The sequence below is a fragment of the Procambarus clarkii genome, chromosome 90 (assembly GCF_040958095.1).
Source record: "Procambarus clarkii isolate CNS0578487 chromosome 90, FALCON_Pclarkii_2.0, whole genome shotgun sequence".
Classification (NCBI taxonomy): Eukaryota; Metazoa; Arthropoda; class Malacostraca; order Decapoda; family Cambaridae; genus Procambarus; species Procambarus clarkii.
In genome coordinates, this window is record NC_091239.1 from 12,555,146 (window position 1) to 12,575,123 (window position 19,978).

General features: G+C 42.4%; 2 protein-coding genes across 2 annotated transcripts; one reads left to right on the forward strand and one right to left on the reverse strand.

Moving 5' to 3' along the window:
- The first annotated feature begins 3,819 nt into the window (after positions 1 to 3,819).
- LOC123746494 (adhesive plaque matrix protein-like) lies at positions 3,820 to 5,503 on the forward strand. Its single transcript, XM_045728022.2, has 2 exons — positions 3,820 to 3,959; positions 4,573 to 5,503. The coding sequence occupies exons 1-2, from the start codon at positions 3,825 to 3,827 to the stop codon at positions 5,008 to 5,010; spliced, it is 573 nt and encodes a 190-aa protein (XP_045583978.2). The 5' UTR covers positions 3,820 to 3,824; the 3' UTR covers positions 5,011 to 5,503.
- A 6,853-nt stretch (positions 5,504 to 12,356) lies between these two features.
- LOC123746453 (uncharacterized) lies at positions 12,357 to 15,262 on the reverse strand. Its single transcript, XM_045727982.2, has 2 exons — positions 15,102 to 15,262; positions 12,357 to 13,594 (listed from the first exon to the last, which is right to left on the reverse strand). The coding sequence occupies exons 1-2, from the start codon at positions 15,243 to 15,245 to the stop codon at positions 13,148 to 13,150; spliced, it is 591 nt and encodes a 196-aa protein (XP_045583938.2). The 5' UTR covers positions 15,246 to 15,262; the 3' UTR covers positions 12,357 to 13,147.
- Positions 15,263 to 19,978: the final 4,716 nt, after the last annotated feature.

Consider the following 19,978-nt stretch of genomic DNA (forward strand, 5'->3'; position numbering starts at 1 on the left):
TATTGGGTTAAGATCTGCGATAGGCTACCCGCTGAAATTTACTATAAATATAAATTCTGCAATGAATATATAACCTATGTACTTTTAATTTAAACCAAAGTTAACCACCAACCATCTTAATCTGCTGTGTGAATGTATTGACTCTAAATATTATAACTGTCATTATACAGTAATAGTGTCTGTAATATATTATGATCAAAGTAATTCCTGTTCTGGGGGGATATTTTTACAGTGCCTTTGAATGATTTCAAATAGTATGTAATGAAATGTTAATTAAAGCTGGATTTTAGCATTCAAACGTATGGTTTTTGAATCCTTATAAATTTAATAACAGGCAAGCCTATCATGGCGAAGCTTGCTAAGGCCTACTTACTAGTCTGTATACTGAGGCAAAACTCGCCTGTAATATCCTAGGAGTGAAAGCACTGGCATCACACGTTTCTAAATGTCATTTTGTAGTGAAGAGAAAGTTCTACTGACAAACTCAAAATCTGGTCAACAGCCTATTGCATACTGTGTGTGAAATTATTGAATTTACGACCTTTGAAAATGTCTTATCGCAGTCCATCCTCCTGTTTCGGTAGTACTTATAGGAAGGCTGAGGACTATAGTACATATACAGATGTACAACGAAATTAGAAAGTAGAAATCATACAAACCGGAAAACGACTTATGTTGCAAAGACAATCTAATCTAACCTAACCTTCCTGGGCCTAATACATGCTACCTGATGTCTAATATAATATATTTGTGCTATACTAGGCCAAGGAATATTTAACATAGTTACAAAAACTACTATCTAAACAGGAGAATGGGATGATCTATCTACATTACAGTGTGAAAATTGAAATCAGAGACTCTCAACGGCTTGAAAGCCTGTGTAAAAAAATATTAACGGTTTGTTATCTGATGCCGCACAAAACGTCCACAATCCCCCCTACACCCCTAGAAATACACAGCCCCGCTCCTGTGCCAGGTAATTCCACTACGGGCTCACCATAGCCCGTGCTACTTGGAACGTTTTGTTCCCAGTAGCTGAATCTTAAACAACAACAACAAACGTCCACCAGACAGTGCGACACAGTGCTTCCCAGGGTCAGGTTGGGCTAATGTTACATGTGGCAGGTTACCTTGAGGTGATTCCGGGGCTTAGCGACCCCGCGGCCCGGTCGTCGACCAGGCCTCCTCGTTGCTGGACTGGTCAACCAGGTTGTTGGACGCGGCTGCTCGCAGCCTGACGTATGAGTCACAGCCTGCAGGCGATGAGTCACAATAACGTGGTTAAAGTATGTTGACCAGACCACACACTAGAAGGTGAAGGGACGACGACGTTTCGGTCCGTCCTGGACCATTCTCAAGTCGATTGTCCATTCTCGACAATCGACTTGAGAATGGTCCAGGACGGACCGAAACGTCGTCGTCCCTTCGCTTTCTAGTGTGTGGTCTGGTCAACAGTCACAGCCTGGTTGATCAGGTATCCTTTGGAGGTGTTTGTCAAGTTCTCTTTTGAACACTGTGAGGGGTTGGCCAGGTATGCCCTTTATGTGTAGTGGAAGCGTGTTGGGGCATTTCTCCCAACCCTGAGCATACCATGTGTGTAAACATCAGACTTGGGCGCAGAAGAGATACCTCCTCCACCCCTACTTCCTAATTGTCTATAAAGGAGAATTTATTCAAAGATGGGGACCAAATGCTTGGGGATAGCCTCACTAAACTTTGCAGGGTGACTGGTCTTCATACAGATATAGTCATGGGCTGGTCGAGATATGACCTCTCTTTTCTACGAAATGGCAAATGATACTAGTTTTCAATCTCGCTAAATAAGAGAAAGCATCATCACTAGGATTACAGGGATGAAGGGAAGGTTGTGAAGGGTAGGGAAGGTGGTGATGAGTAAGGAAGGAGGTGAAGAATACAGTAGGGTATTTTTTTGGTTAACACATGCCATAGACTATATGAAGAGGAGTACAGAGTGTGTCAAAAGCTAGCTACGTGATGCTAAAAGTCCCCATCACACAGGATGGTCAGATATACAGGGCCATGTGATCAGTAGTCTGCACTGACAGACTTGAGACGCATTATGAGAATATCCTGAAGAACAACACTTCCTGTTATTGCGACCAGGCTATGTATAACGATAGATATGTATAACGATGTACTTGCCCACTACATCTGGGTAACCACAGTTCACTAAATGTCACTCTTGCCCTCTTTGGGCTCCAGTTTAAAAAGGCTAACACTTTAATATTATTCGCCAGTGGAGCTTGTAGATCTACTGCAAAGGCTACCACTTTATAGACACTTTTGTAGCTTCACTTTAGGCTACCACTTGTTAATTCTCGTCACTGAAGCTTGTAGGCCTACTGCATAGGCTACCACTTTATAGACACTTTTGTGGCTCCATTCTAGGCTACCACTTGCTAATTCTCGTCACAGGAGCTTCAGAGCTCCTACCACATAAGCTGCCACTTAAATTGGGAATACAGATCAATTTAAAATCTAGAGATTCACCTCAAACACGAAAGCAAACACTTTGACAGGATCAATCATTTTCAATTAGCGGGAATTAAACAAACGAACAGTGCGCATTAATTACATTCAATAGTACTGTATATAATTAGTATTAATTACAATTCTCCAGCCAGCCTACTACCCACCATCCCCCTCTCCACCACCTCCCCCGTAGATAGTGGTGGTGACGGATCAGGCTGACACAAAAACTGCCATACACTATTCAACATTTAATTTGTAGAGAGATGACAAACAATTTAGGGGCTAAATACACTTGTCATTATTTGTTTGGGAAGAGTTTCTACAATTCATCCAGATATAGGTTGCTCTGAAGAAGGTAAAGCTAGTTTAATACGGGTTTTTTTCTAAAACTGATAGATATAGCCGTGATTAGTTACACACAGACACAGACACACACACACACACACACAGACACACACACACACACACACACAGGGGCCTCTCGGCTGAGTGGACAGCGCTCTGGGGTCATAGTCCTAAAGGCCCGGGTTCGATTCCAGGCCGAGGCAGAAACATGTGGGCAAAGTTTCTTTCACACTAAAGCCCCTATTTACCAAGCGGTAAATAGGTACCTGGGAGTTAGACAGCTGCTACGGGCTACTTCCTGGGATGTGTGTGTGTGTTTGTTATAGAGAAATATAAGTAGTCAACATAATAGAGGAAAAATAAATGAGTTAGAAAGGCGGGATCCAATTATTATTAACATCTTTATTGACATAAATTAATTACAAATTTTCCTAATCTGAGTAATTCAGTGCCTAAACTGTAGACTGAAGCACATACATATATCATGGTTACAATCAACTACATTAAACAATAACGAGGTCCAAGAGCTAATATTAATTCTGCAAGCACAAATAGTAAACACACACACAAAACCGTCCGTTTCAAAGCGTTATACGACAAAGAGTACTGGGAAGACGGGACACCACGAGCGTAGCTCTCATCCTGTAACTACACTTAGGTAATTACCTCTACACAAACGACCTTCTGGAGATTAGTGGCCCCTCTCCGAAGTGAAGGGAGAGGGAGGTACCGAGAGAGAGAGGGGCGTAGGGGGGAGGGTTGATGTCTCACTATAAATACAGCCTCGCTTACTCCTCAATCATCAGTCTCACGATATCGTTCGCTAAGCCAACTTCTCAACAAGGTAAACCAATTCTAAGAACTTTTTGCATTAACTGGCAATTTATATAACAAAAATGGAATTAAAAAGGCATAAACATGATAGTGGCCTTTTTTAAGGCATGAAATATATGATTGGTGATTTTAAAGCTTATTTCAGATCCGAGATGATGTGTTGGAGTTTGTTTGTGGTGGTGTTGGGTGTGGTGGCAGCGGTGGGGGCTGACCCCAGCTACCCCCAACCCGCCCCCTGCTACCCCAAGACCCAGTACGTCACCCAGTACCAGACGCAGGTCCAGCAGGTCAGTACCGGTGCAGGTCCAGTAGGTCAGTACTGGGGCAGGTCCAGCAGGTCAGTACTGGGGCAGGTCCAGTAGTATTGGGTCAGGTTTAGTAGGTCAGTACTGGGGCAGGTCCAGTAGTATTGGGGCAGGTTTAGTAGGTCAGTACTGGGGCAGGTCCAGCAGGTCAGTACTGGGGCAGGTCCAGTAGGTCAGTATTGGGGCAGGTCAGTACTGGGGCAGGTCAGTACTGGGGCAGTTCCAGCAGGTCAGTACTTGGGCAGGTCCAACGGGTCAGTACTGGGGCAGGTCCAGCAGGTCAATACTGGGGCAGGTCCAACGGGTCAATACTTGGGCAGGTCTTGTAGGTCAATACTTTGGTTTGATCAGTACAGTAATCCCAACATAAATGAACTGACATATACTTAACCAAACTACGCAATATTGTCTCCTGAAATAACATGAAAGCCTCAAACTAAATCCATTTTAAATTCGACATTCTCCGTATACATGAAAGAAGAAAGTAGCGCTGAAGACATTGATTATATGTTCCTATAGATCTTATGATAGATTTAACTCAAAATTTTATATAAAAATTTGTATTTGTTATTTTATCAAAATGTTACTCTTGCAGGTTCCTGTGTATACGACTGTGTACAAGACCCAGGTCGTCCCCACCACACACTACCAGACCCAGTACCAGACCCAGTACGTGACCAAGTACCAGACCCAGTACCAGACCCAGTACGTCACCGAGACCGTCTACAAGACACAAGTCCAGTACCAGACCCAGTACGTAACCAAATACCAGACCCAGTACCAGACCCAATACGTCACCAAGACCGAGTATGTCCCCCAGTACATCACTCAGACCCAATACCAAACCCAGTACGTTACACAGACCCAGTACCAGACCGTGTACAAGACCGAATACGTCCCCCAGTACGTCACCAAGACCGAGGTGCAGTACAAGACCCAGTACCAGACCCAAGTGGTCCCTCAGTACGTGACCGTGACGGAGACCCAGCAGACCTACAAGACGGTCTGCCCCAAGCCCTCCTACGGCTACTGAAGACCCGGCCAGCCAGCCAGCAGACCCAACTGGTCTCCCTACGTCACCAAGACCCCAGCAGACCTACAAGACCCAGTCTGCCCAAGCCCTCCCACGGCTACTGAAGACCCGGCCATGCAGCCAGCAGACCCAACTGGTCTCCCTACGTCACCAAAACCCCAGCAGACCTACAAGACCCAGTCTGCCCCCAGCCTCCCACGTCTATAAAGTAGATCTACAAAAGCCTCAACTCTCTCTCTACGCGAACGAAATCTCCTTCGTAAATGAGCTTTGTTTACTTTTAAGGGATAACTGGTGAATTTATTTCCGGGTCATTGTTGATAAGTTTTCTTTTTTGTTGATATTGTGAATTGAGTATTTAATGTTTACTATTTATAAACAATATTTTTTGCATTTTTTTCACATTTTTCCCTGTAAATCAAGTCATATATGAGTGTGTTAGATCCACGAAAGGTGATTGTAACGGTTGAAATAAAATGAAATGCAGAATTTTTTTATGTTTTTTTTCACCAAATCGTTAGTATACATGAGGCTTTCGTTCATTATTGTAGATCAGTGATACAATACCTGCCTTATTGTAGATCAGTGATACAATACCTGCCTTATTGTAGAGCAGTGATACAATACCTGCCTTATTGTAGAGCAGTGATACAATACCTGCCTTATTGAAGAGCAGTGATACAATACCTGCCTTATTGTAGAGCAGTGATACAATACCTGCCTTATTGTAGAGCAGTGATACAATACCTGCCTTATTGTAGAGCAGTGATACAATACCTGCCTTATTGTAGAGCAGTGATACAATACCTGCCTTATTGTAGAGCAGTGATACAATACCTGCCTTATTGTAGAGCAGTGATACAATACCTGCCTTATTGTAGAGCAGTGATACAATACCTGCCTTATTGTAGAGCAGTGATACAATACCTGCCTTATTGTAGAGCAGATACAATACCTGCTTTATTGAAGAGCAGTGATACAATACCTGCCTTATTGTAGAACAGTGATACAATACCTGCCTTATTGTAGAGCAGTGATACAATACCTGCCTTATTGTAGAGCAGTGATACAATACCTGCCTTATTGTAGAGCAGTGATACAATACCTGCCTTATTGTAGAACAGTGATACAATACCTGCCTTATTGTAGAACAGTGATACAATACCTGCCTTATTGTAGAGCAGTGATACAATACCTGCCTTATTGTAGAACAGTGATACAATACCTGCCTTATTGTAGAGCAGTGATACAATACCTGCCTTATTGTAGAGCAGTGATACAATACCTGCCTTATTGTAGAGCAATGATACAATACCTGCCTTATTGTAGAGCAGATACAATACCTGCTTTATTGAAGAGCAGTGATACAATACCTGCCTTATTGTAGAGCAATGATACAATACCTGCCTTATTGTAGAGCAGATACAATACCTGCTTTATTGAAGAGCAGTGATACAATACCTGCCTTATTGTAGAACAGTGATACAATACCTGCCTTATTGTAGAACAGTGATACAATACCTGCCTTATTGTAGAGCAGTGATACAATACCTGCCTTATTGTAGAGCAGTGATACAATACCTGCCTTATTGTAGAGCAGTGATACAATACCTGCCTTATTGTAGAGCAGTGATACAATACCTGCCTTATTGTAGAGCAGTGATACAATACCTGCTTTATTGTAGAGCAGTGATACAATACCTGCCTTATTGTAGAGCAGTGATACAATACCTGCCTTATTGTAGAGCAGTGATACAATACCTGCCTTATTGTAGGGCAGTGATACAATACCTGCCTTATTGTAGAGCAGTGATACAATACCTGCCTTATTGTAGAACAGTGATACAATACCTGCCTTATTGTAGAGCAGTGATACAATACCTGCCTTATTGTAGAACAGTGATACAATACCTGCCTTATTGTAGAGCAGTGATACAATACCTGCCTTATTGTAGAGCAGTGATACAATACCTGCCTAATTGTAGAGCAATGATACAATACCTGCCTTATTGTAGAGCAGTGATACAATACCTGCCTTATTGTGGATGAGACATGTCGTGACGTCAATATGAAGTCGTACGACACATTGTAACATTGAAGCCAAGACTATGTACACATTGAAGCCAAGACCATGTACACATTGAAGCCAAGACCATGTACACATTGAAGCCAAGACCATGTACACATTGAAGCCAAGACCATGTACACATTGAAGTCAAGACCATGTACACATTGAAGCCAAGACCATGTACACATTGAAGCCAAGACCATGTACACATTGAAGCCAAGACCATGTACACATTGAAGCCAAGACCATGTACACATTGAAGCCAAGACCATGTACACATTGAAGCCAAGACCATGTACACATTGAAGCCAAGACCATGTACACATTGAAGCCAAGACCATGTACACATTGAAGCCAAGACCATGTACACATTGAAGCCAAGACCATGTACACATTGAAGCCAAGACCATGTACACATTGAAGCCAAGACCATGTACACATTGAAGCCAAGACCATGTACACATTGAAGCTAAGACCATGTACACATTGAAGCCAAGACTATACACGTTGAAAAGTTCGTTTCATAGCTAAACAATTTAGAACAAAAGCACAAATCCCAAAAGAAAGATGTTTATGGACAGGAAAGTGAAGTGTAATTATATATAAACTATAGCCTGATCTAGGAGCAAGGAAACGTAACCTAGGGCATAATAATCTAGGGTTAACCAAGGAAAGGGGGGTAGAAATAGCCTAAGCTACTCTATCCCTTTGAGATGTATTTCTTGTCTCAATAAACATGAACTTGAACCAAGGAATAGGTTACACCAAGGTTAGGTTAGGCCTGTCTTGTGCTAGGCTAAGGTCAGGGTCAACAACTATAACAAGCCACAATGTAGGACACACAACAAGAGAGACTTTCTACCCATAGGATTATTAACCTGTGGAACCGCCTACCCGCCAGAGGTTTTAGGTCAATTACCTATGTACTGGTTTGTGAGGTAATTATTTTGGGGGATTTTTGTCCGGAGTATGGGGTGAGGGTATTAGGCTATTGAAGGTGTTCACAGGAATACCTGTGTAGCGCATAGGGTGTGTGTGTGTGTGTGTGTGTGTGTGTGTGTGTGTGTGTGTATGTGTGTGTGTGTGTGTGTGTGTGTGTGTGTGTGTGTGTGTGTGTGTGTATGTGTGTGTGTGTGTGTGTGTGTGTGTGTGTGTGTGTGTGTGTGTGTGTGTGTGTGTGTGTGTTCACCTAGCAGTAAATAGGTATCCAAGAGTTAGTCAGCTTGTTATAAGATAGCATTCTAACAAAGCTGTGCTAGCAATTCCTTCCTTGGGGGGGGGGGAGAGTGGGGGGGGACCTCAATGTATTCATGTATTCATACATGCCTAACATGTATGAATACACTCTGGCTACCTGTCCCGCCGTCACAATGAATTATTACAAACAGTAGACTTAATCCCAGACTATTTAACAAATAATATACATCCATATACAAATACACACATTCATACACATTAAACACTAGATTACAAACAAAATAGATTCTATATGACACGACCCAGATAATTCTAAATCTTTTCTCGTTTGCGTAATAGAACCTTCAGCGTAGAATACAATGGCGGGTTAAGTCAACAGGATGTTGTAAGGCAAGTGGATGGGTGGGTGGGTGTGTGGGGGGGGGGAGTACGGACGAAAGAGGTTACGACATCGTATCTCTCTGTTCGTAGCGTCCGGAGTAAACCTTGCGACGTCTCAGCGGTTCTTAACGGCTTCTTTGGCGTCTTGTTCGTTCGATCGAGGTTCGAAGAGATAGATGATTGCAACCGACCGTCAATCGTGCAAGCGATTGACAGTTCACCCGTCAATCGCTTGCATGAGTCTGTCAGTTCTTGGGTCTCCCGTCAATCGGCTGTATGTGAATCCATCACTTCTGTCACCTGGCGTTAACCCGTCATTTAAGACAGGCACGTGACAGAAAGTCGACGCGTGAAAGATTGTGTCTTGTCATCTCTCCAGTTTCCTTACCGGAGTGTGGGATTGTGTCGTGTTGAGAAGCGAGAGTGTAGTAGTGTAGGCTTGTGGTATTGTGAGATTGTGGTATTGTTTGTGGTATTGTGAGTTTGTGGTATTGTGGGTTTGTTTGTCCTTTGTTTGCCATTAAGCAAACAAAGCCTCCGCCTCCACGCCTGAGAGCAATTACACCTGAACGACCCCGTAACGAGTTCAACATCCGCCACCACCAATAAACTGATATCTTGAGCTCCACCAACCACTTGGGCTGGACGGTAGAGCGACGATCTCGCTTCATGCAGGGAGTGACACATATTGAGACAACACCTGAGGAGAGAGTGACACATATTGACACAACACCTGAGTAGAGAGTGACACATATTGAGATAACAGCTGTTAAGCCAGATAACATCTTACCTTCAAGATTGCAATTGCTTTTATCCAAACCCCTCAATATACCTCTATCATTAGTCTTGAATGATTCATTAGCAAAGGTGGAGAATTGCCCGACAGCTAGAAGACACTCCGTCACAATATATGGGATTAAATACTCCGTTAGAGCATGACAAGTAAGAATTTAGGTACTCGAGTCTTTATCGAGGTCCACCTTGGTCGAATTTGTTGATCTTCTGCAGGATGCAACACCACAACAGTTGGCTAACTCATGGGTGAATAGGTGCATCAGGTAAAAGGAAACTTGTCCAATCATCTCTGTCCTCACCCCAGGGATTGAACTCGGGGTCTCTTGGTTGTGAGTCGAGAACGTAGACCACTGAGTTAGGGGTAACTATGCTGTTAAGAGGCATCAGCACTGACAGTCATTACAATCATCAACCACAATCACAATCATCAACCACAATCACTACCACCACAATGAACCTGGACCCCATTAAGCCTCTTAACCGGAAAGGTGATTGGAGACTTGGAGACCGAGACCACCGCAGCGTCGTGATTGGCTACTCGACGTGTAACATCTCACGGGATTGGTTGATGACTCGACCTGTCAGTAACATCTCACACGATTGGTTGATGACTCGACCTGTCAGTAACATCTCACGGGATTGGTTGATGACTCGACCTGTCAGTAACATCTCACGGGATTGGTTGATGACTCGACCTGTCAGTAACATCTCACGGGATTGGTTGATGACTCGACCTGTCAGTAACATCTCACGGGATTGGTTGATGACTCGACCTGTCAGTAACATCTCACGGGATTGGTTGATGACTCGACCTGTCAGTAACATCTCACGGGATTGGTTGATGACTCGACCTGACAGTAACATCTCACACGATTGGTTGATGACATTGCATTTGGGAGAGACAAAACTCCTCAATATTCCACTCCACTCAAACTAAATATTTCATATTTTCTAGACCTTACGTAAATAATGTACTTAAATTTGTGTTAAAAATGTGATATTTAGGATTTAATTGTATTAGATATCTCGGCGTGCTGGGGTCCAGGAGCTAAGTAATCAAAATTTTAATAAACTGGATAAATATCCATTTTTTTCAAATTTAAACTGGCCAATCATAGCTCTGTTTGCCTCAACCAATCACAGCGTGTTAGCAATCGTTTCAACCAATAGGAGAGCATCTCAAGAGGATATACGTTACTGTTCTTCTAAGGAAACCACAGTATATAGTGTCTGTTGGGAGAGGGAACTATGAGGAGAATGCACCAAGCCATTACGACTATATAGCACTGGGAAGGGGTCAGGATAAGGATTTGGGATGGGACGAGGGGAAAGGAATGGTGCCCAACCACTTGTGGACGATCGGGGATTGAACGCCGTCCTGCATGAAGCGAGACCGTCGCTCTACCGTCCACCCCAAGTGGTTGGGCAGGTCAAATATGGAACATGAGAGAGAAAGAGAAAGAGATAGAAAATCTATTGAGCAAGGCAATGGTTCGAAACCTATCCATCTCAAATCACTCGAAACACATAACACAATTCAGTACATCGTTCTTCCATTCATACGAGAACATAATAGATGCCGCGTCATCAAATTATTTACCAAAATCCAGAGCCGCAGTGTGGCTGGCCCGCGCGGAGGAGATTATCATATCTCAATGATACTTTAGTGAAACATATCTAGGGCAACTATTGTGTCTAAATTCTCAGTGGAGACGTTTGTAATGGTGAAAGCTGGAATTACTATTCGTGCGCCCTTCATCTGTGCTATGTAATGTAAATTTAATTCGCTTTTCTGCGAAATGTGAGTTCATATATGACTTCAACAGTGTTAGAGAGACAGGTATGTTTACTGGTTGGTTAATATGTGTGTGTTTGTGTCTTGATAATCCTCAAGAGGTTGATTGAACTTAATAGCCATTCAGATGTTGATAGGCCTTTGTAACCCTCCAAAGATTGATAGGCCTTAATATCCCTCCAAATGTTGATAGGCCTTAATAACCCTCCAAAGGTTAATAGGCCTTAATATCCTCCAAAGGTTGATAGGCCTTAATAACCCTCCAAAGGTTGATAGGCCTTAATAACCCTCCAAAGGTTGATAGGCCTTAATAACCCTCCAAAGGTTGATAGGCGTTAATAACTCTCCAAAGGTTGATAGGCCTTAATAACCCTCCAAAGGTTAATAGGCCTTAATATCCTCCAAAGGTTGATAGGCCTTAATAACCCTCCAAAGGTTAATAGGCCTTAATATCCTCCAAAGGTTGATAGGCCTTAATAACCCTCCAAAGGTTGATAGGCCTTAATAACCCTCCAAAGGTTAATAGGCCTTAATATCCTCCAAAGGTTGATAGGCCTTAATAACCCTCCAAAGGTTGATAGGCCTTAATAACCCTCCAAAGGTTAATAGGCCTTAATAACCTTCCAAAGGTTGATAGGCCTCAAATTCCCTGCACAGAATGATAGGCTTTAATAACTCTACAGATATTAATAGGCCTTAATAACCCTCCAAAGGTTGATAGGCCTCAAATTCCCTGCACAGAATGATAGGCTTTAATAACTCTACAGATATTAATAGGCCTTAATAACCTCCAAGCATTGATAAGCATTCAATACTCGAAAGATAGGCCTTAATCCCAACACCTAACTAAACTAATTTAACTTGCAAGATTAATATATTAATCTTCAAGATTAAATTAAGATTTATTAATATATTAATATGAATATATTTTCATGCTAGAATATATTGCAACTGAATAACAAAACCCCATACACCAAATTTTATCAAAAATATATATATACAAGATTTTATAACACATGAAATCTCTTGAATATAGTTAGTTAATATATCTATATACATCTCTCCACAAGCCTATTGTATTTTAATGTCATACATGCTATTGAAAAATGATGAAACTAACAGTATTTATTTAATACAACAATATCAGTATATTTAATACAACAGTATCATTGGAATGTTTGAAAATATGAGCTAGGTTTGAAAATACTAAAATGCTATGGAGAGGGAAAGTTTTTCGAAGCAATTTCTTTCCATTTCATGTCGATGAGCTTGGAGGAGTTTGCTTGATTCGATGTGAGTTGTTAGTGGTTGTAGAATGGTTGTGGCGACGTTGGGTAGACGTCAATAGTTGTAGAATGGTTGTGGTGACGTTGGGTAGACGTCAATAGTTGTAGAATGGTTGTAGTGACGTTGGGTAGACGTCAATAGTTGTAGAATGGTTGTGGTGACGTTGGGTAGACGTCAATAGTTGTAGAATGGTTGTAGTGACGTTGGGTAAACGTCAATAGTTGTAGAATGGTTGTGGCGACGTTAGGTAGACGTCAATAGTTGTAGAATGGTTGTGGTGACGTTGGGTAGACGTCAATAGTTGTAGAATGGTTGTTGTGACGTTGGGTAGACGTCAATAGTTGTAGAATGGTTGTGGTGACGTTGGGTAGACGTCAATAGTTGTAGAATGGTTGTGGTGACGTTGGGTAGACGTCAATAGTTGTAGAATGGTTGTGGTGACGTTGGGTAAACGTCAATAGTTGTAGAATGGTTGTGGTGACGTTGGGTAGACGTCAATAGTTGTAGAATGGTTGTGGTGACGTTGGGTAGACGTCAATAGTTGTAGAATGGTTGTGGTGACGTTGGGTAGACGTCAATAGTTGTAGAATGGTTGTGGTGACGTTGGGTAGACGTCAATAGTTGTAGAATGGTTGTGGTGACGTTGGACAGACGGTGTGGTAAGCCTGCTGGGTCTTGGTGACTGTGTGGTACTCAGGTACCTGCGTGGTTTGGTACTGAGTGTCGTACTGCGTCTCGAAGGTTGTTAAGTAGTACGGCTCAAGAGCCGTGGCGTACGTCGTTTGGTACTGCGTCTGCGTCTGGTACTGCGTTTCGTACTGGGTCTTGGTGACGTACTTTGGTACTTGTAGAGTGGTAGTGACGTACTCAGTCTGGTACTCGGTCTCGTACTCAGTCTGGCGCTTGGTGACGTACTCGTCTTGGACGCGGTACTCCGTCTTAGTGACGTATTGGGGAACGTACTTGGGATGGTACTCAGTTTGGTAGTGGGTACGGTACGCTGTGTGGTATATTGGGACTCGAACGAGGTGTTTCTTGTAGACTGCATGGTACACCGGTACCTGGGGGAGAAAGGTAGTTAATCAAGGGGTTAAACTTAAGGCGCCAGATTCACGAAGCAGTTACGGAAGCACTTACGAGCATGTACATCTTTCCTCAATCATTCACGGCTTTGGTTACATTTATTAAACAGTTTACAAGCATGAAAACTTGCCAGTCAACTGTTATTATTGTTATAAACAGCCTCCTGGTGCTTCGGAGCTCATTAACTGTTTAATAATTGTAAACAAAGTCGCCAAAGATTGAGAAAAGATGTACAGGTTCGTAAGTGCTTGCGTAACTGCTTCGTGAATCTGGTCCAAGGTATAGATGAAATGACTGAAATGACTTGGAACTTTTTCTAGCCTCATGTAAAAAAAAAAAGTTAAGAACCTACGCGATATGTTCCTTCGGTAACTTTTGTGTTTCATGATCGTGCTCTAATTAAGACACTTTGTACTAGAAACACTTGTAATTTATCGACTATGTACTAGAAACACTGTAATTTAACGACTATGTACTAGAAACACTGTAATTTATCGACTTTGTACTAGAAACACTTTGTAATTTATCGACTTTGAACTAGAAACACTGTAATTTATCGACTTTGTACTAGAAACACTGTAATTTATCGACTTTGTACTAGAAACACTGTAATTTATCGACTTTGTACTAGAAACACTTTGTAATTTATCGACTTTGAACTAGAAACACTGTAATTTATCGACTTTGAACTAAAAACACTGTAATTTATCGACTTTGTACTAGAAACACTGTAATTTAACGACTATGTACTAGAAACACTGTAATTTATCGACTTTGTACTAGAAACACTGTAATTTATCGACTATGTACTAAAAACACTGTAATTTATCGACTTTGTACTAGAAACACTTTGTAATTTATCGACTATGTACTAGAAACACTTTGTAATTTATCGACTATGTACTAGAAACACTAATTTATCGACTTTGTACTAGAAACACTGTAATTTATCGACTTTGTACTAGAAACACTGTAATTTATCGACTTTGTACTAGAAACACGGTAATTTATCGACTTTGTACTAGAAACACTGTAATTTATCGACTTTGTACTAGAAACACTGTAATTTAACGACTTTGTACTAGAAACTTGTAAATACCAGGTTCTAGGGACAAGGAATTAACCAGAAAGATATACATCTCAAAGGGATAGAGTAGCTTAGGCTATTTCTACCCTCCCATCCTGGGAATATTGAGGCGCCGCCAAGCCTAGCCCCCCAACTACTAACCTTCCCTAGGATACAAACCCACAACAGTTGTCTAGCTCCCAGGTAGCTATTTACTACTAAATAAATAGATGTATGAGGTGACAGGAAACATGTTGATCCGTTTCTCTCCTCGGGTGTGAGTCAAGGACGCAGACCACTATGCCACTGCCACCGTACATTAAAATGCTTGTACAAACTTTTATTTTTGGGTGAGAGGAAGTATTCATATCTATATTATTATCCGTTACAAGCAGAAGCCCTCGGGGGCTGTGACTGACCTTCTGGACGTGCCTGACGACGTGGGGGACGAGGTGGACTTGGGGGTAGCAAGACTTCTTTTTCTTAAAGAAACCAGGCTCGGCCGCCACCACCACCATCACCGCCAACATCACCACCACTACCACAGTACTGCTTCCACACATCTGCAAGACGGAACACAAGCATGTTGAAGTGTCCACCAGATCCTCTTGGCGCCCGAGACGTCGCCCCTCGTCTCGTTAATGGAGGTTACTGCTGCCTCTTAGAACAAGTCGTTCTTCGAACTCCAAGAACTGGAGTTCGAAGAACGTTGTATCGTGACTCAAGCCGGCCGCCCCAACCAACGTAATACATATAATTTGAAATTAAGAGAGTTGAGGAGGATTTGTGCAAATCACACTTGTATGCTGACATCTAGAAAGGGCGTGCATGACCTAGGAAGATATTGCATGACCTAGGGAGGGAGTTAATGACCTAGGGAGGTAGTTCATGACCTAGGAAGGTAGTTCATAACCACGTCAGCGAGGCAAGCCGCCTGACTCAGCACTAAGCTACACAAAAGCCACCCAGCTGGCGGTGTTTACCTCTGGAGATGCTTCCTTTCTGAGTTATAGGCAGAGACTGACTGATGAAAGGTGCTTTGAGCAGCATATATATGTATACCTGCGGGTCCCCCTCCCTCCCTATCTCTTTTCTCCCATATGTGGGCATCCTCTCTGTCTGTCTGTCTCTCTCTCTCTCTCTCTCTCTCTCTCTCTCTCTCTCTCTCTCTCTCTCTCTCTCTCTCTCTCTCTCTCTCTCTCTCTCTCTCTCTCTCTCTCTCTCTCTCTCTCTCTCTCTCTCTCTCTCTCTCTCTCTCTCTCTCTCTCTCTCTCTCTCTCTCTCTCTCTCTCTCTCTCGTCTCATACCTGGGCATCTTCAAAGATGTAATGGTTAAAACATGGTCTTTATGGAGGGTCTTCGCTATACGAGTACCTGTAAAGGATATTTGATCAACCAGGTTATGACTGATACGTCAGGCTGGTTGACCTGGTCAGGCGCGTCCAACAGCCTTGGTTGACCAGTCCAGCAACGAGGAGGCTAGCTGGTCGAAGACCGGGCCGCGGGGACGCTGAGCCCCGAAATCATTGCAAGATAAAGTATGTAAAGCTGTTCACTATGGTCAGGTGTACATAAGAGCAAGTGTACATATGTACAAGTGTAATAACATGTGTAGATAGTACACATATATAGATAGTACACATGGATAGATAGTACTTTTTTGTAACTATCGTACATATATTGACGTAATGGACAATTAGATAGTACAATTTGGTACTATTCACTTCATGGAATCCGGAAAAAAATTAAGCTAAAAATCTAATTTAAATATTCCTAGGCCTAGTATAGCACACATATGTACTATATTAGGCCTCACATGGCGTGTATTAGGCCTAGGAAGGTTAAGTTAGGGTTCTATTAGCAACATAAATACAAAACCTTTTTTCAGGTTTGTCTAAATTCTACTTTCTAATTGCCTAGTACGTCAATATATGTACGATGATCAACTTGGTTACTATCAGTACTGTCTACAGTGGAGGATGGGCTGCTCATACACACACACACACACACACACACACACACACACACACACACACACACACACACACACACACACACACACACACATACACACATACACACACACACACACACACACACACATACACACACACACACACACACACACACACACACACACACACACACACACACACACACATACACACACACACACACACACAATCCTGGAGTATGCGGCCCCAGCATGGAGCCCGTACCTTGTCAAGCACAAGACGAAGCTGGAAAAAGTTCACTAGGCTAGCCCCAGAACTAAGAGAGTTACGAGGACAGGCTGCGTGAGATCCACCTCACGACACTGGAAGACAGAAGAGTAGGTGGAGACATGATCATTACCTACAAAATTCTCAGAGGATTGGACAGGGTAGATAAGGATAAACTATTCAACACGGGTGGTACGCGAACAAGGGGACACAGGTGGAGACTGAGTACCCAAATGAGCCACAGAGACGTTATAAAGAACTTTTTCAGTGTCAGAGTAGTTAACAGGTGGAATGCATTAGGCAGTGATGTGGTGGAGGCTGACTCCATACACAGTTTCAAGTGTAGATATGATAGAGCCCAGTAGGCTCAGGAACCTGTACACCTGTTGATTGACAGTCGAGAGGCGGGAAAAAAAGAGCCAGAGCTCAACCCCTGCAATCACAACTAGGTGAATACACACACACACACACGCACACACACACACACACACACACACACACACACACACACACACACACACACACACACACACACACACACACACACACACACACACACACAAACACACAACACACACACACACACACAACACACAACACACACACAACACACACACACACACACACACACACACACACACACACACACACACACACACACACACACACACACACACACACACACACACACACAACACACAACACACACACACAAGAGAACTCTAACCCAACATTTCTCATGTCTATAGATGTTCATTATTTATATAAACTATTTATTTATTATTATGTAAACAAAAACCTTTCTACAGCCCTCGACTCCGAGTCATAGCAACATTCAGTAATACGCTTTTAACAACAGTATGGAGTGAGAGGCAGTTCTTGGACCATAGTCACGCAGTTTGCCAGAATAAACAACATTCTCCAATGGATGTTTTCCTGTGCTTGGTCGCTTGTATCGTTGGCTGGAAGAAATAAAATATGATTTCATTTTCATTCACACACATTGAAGCCTAAACCAAATGGAATCTTGGTGTTTGGGGAAGATTATTGAAGAATATATGTAATTTTATGCCTTTCCAACGTGGCGATGAGTATTGTTAGAGAAAATTTTCTCTAACAGAGAAAAAAATAATTAGAGAAAATTTTCTCTAACAGAAAAAATTAGAAAAATTTTCTCTAATAGAAAAAATTAGAAAAAATTTTCTCTAACAGAGAAAACAATTAGAGAAAATTTTCTCTAACAGAGAAAAAATTAGAGAAAATTTTCTCTAACATAAAAAAAATTAGAGAAAATAATCTCTAACGGAGAAAAAAATTAGAGAAAATTTTCTCTAACAGAGAAAAAAATTAGAGAAAATTTTCTCTAACAATCAAAGTCAAAGTCAAAATGAGTCTTTAATTTTCACGTGACTGATGTTTCCAGCTCGCCTCAGACTTCTAAGACTTTAGTCAACAATATTGCATTATATTCAACAGTACTTCAAATGATCCCCCTCAAAGGATTCGAACCTAGGGCGCTAGATTAGCAGCCCTGTACTGAACCCACTCAACCACTTCCGACGTCTTTAAGTACTAAAAGGATCGTAAAACTTACATGTATCCAATGACCTTTCAGTACTAACAATGCTGTTGTTGTGTGAGTGGGTAGAATACTGCGCTGCTACTCTGGTGGCCTAGGTTCGAATCCATGGGGGGATATCTTCTTTTTGAGGTTATCTTGAGATGATTTCGGGGCTTTAGTGTCCCCGCGGCCCGGTCCTTCGACCAGGCCTCCACCCCCAGGAAGCAGCCCGTGACAGCTGACTAACACCCAGGTACCTATTTTACTGCTAGGTAACAGGGGGCATAGGGTGAAAGAAACTCTGCCCATTGTTTCTCGCCGGCGCCTGGGATCGAACCCGGGACCACAGGATCACAAGTCCAGCGTGCTGTCCGCTCGGCCGACCGGCTCCCTTGGTGCCCCAACGTCGAGAAACTGTCGTACTAAGGTGCCCTTATCCTAACCTACCAGAGGACCCACAACAGAAAACGGGACAATACGTCACTTCCGCCAGCCGCTGCCGTTTTCTAGTACGACGATTTTTGGCCCTTAGGGAAAGTCTACGTCAAAATGCGACGTTCTGTTAGGAGGCCGGGTTGATATAGTACTGGATACAACTGGAATAACTAGATATAACACTACAACTAGATATAACTACTAACAACTAGATATAACTACAACAACTAGATATAACTACAACAACTAGGTATAACTATTACAACTAGAATCACAGACTGACGTCACAAGAGACGTCGGAAAAAAACATTTTCATCACAATTCAAAAACTTGAATTTTTCATCACTAAAATAAAGAAGCAGAGAACATGATCACTCCATACAAGATACTGTTTGGGAGTAGATAAGATAGATAGGTGCAGCTGTCTGTAAAATAGAAGAAAATAGGGCAAGAGGGGATAGGTAGAAGGATGGTTGCAAGTAGCACGGGCTATGGTGAGCCCCGTAGAGGGCTTACCTGGCACAGGAGCGGGGCTGTATGTTCTATTGTGTGTGTGTGTGTGTGTGTGTGTGTGTGTGTGTGTGTGTGTGTGTGTGTGTGTGTGTGTGTGTGTGTTTTAGCTAATATATTGGAGCACTCTAATGGGATCGAACCTCCACGCCCTTGGACTTTCCACACACGCACAGTACCGACTGAACCACAACCTGCTCAGAAAGGTTCATGGACTATATTATACCGACTGTACCCATCATGGTACAGTCGGTAATGCATGTACCTGGGGGTCCAGCGGTGCAAGTTCGAGCCCAATAGATGACTTCGATGTTTTCTCAGACACGTCGCGATAGTTCGTTGTTCATGGAATATTTGTTGATGAGATTTGTAAATGAAATGTGTAATTTAGTCCTGCACCTCGTTTTCTATGTCCAGTTGCAGACCTAAACATGTTTCTAAGTTTTCTATGTTTATAGCTTCACGTGCTTTAAGGAGCACGGGGAGGGGAGACTGTCTTAAAACCAGAGAAGCGATCATTAGCTCATTTTAATATTTTTTTTCTCGCTTGTGGCTATATGTGCGTGGG

Coding starts and splice junctions, on each gene's coding strand:
- LOC123746453 (XM_045727982.2), bottom strand. CDS start 15,245: ATGTGTGGAAGCAGTACTGTGGTAGTGGTGGTGATGTTGGCGGTGATG. Junction 13,595..15,101: donor TCGTCAGGCACGTCCAGAAG/GTCAGTCACAGC, acceptor TTTCTCCCCCAG/GTACCGGTGTACCATGCAGT.
- LOC123746494 (XM_045728022.2), top strand. CDS start 3,825: ATGATGTGTTGGAGTTTGTTTGTGGTGGTGTTGGGTGTGGTGGCAGCG. Junction 3,960..4,572: donor ACCAGACGCAGGTCCAGCAG/GTCAGTACCGGT, acceptor TTACTCTTGCAG/GTTCCTGTGTATACGACTGT.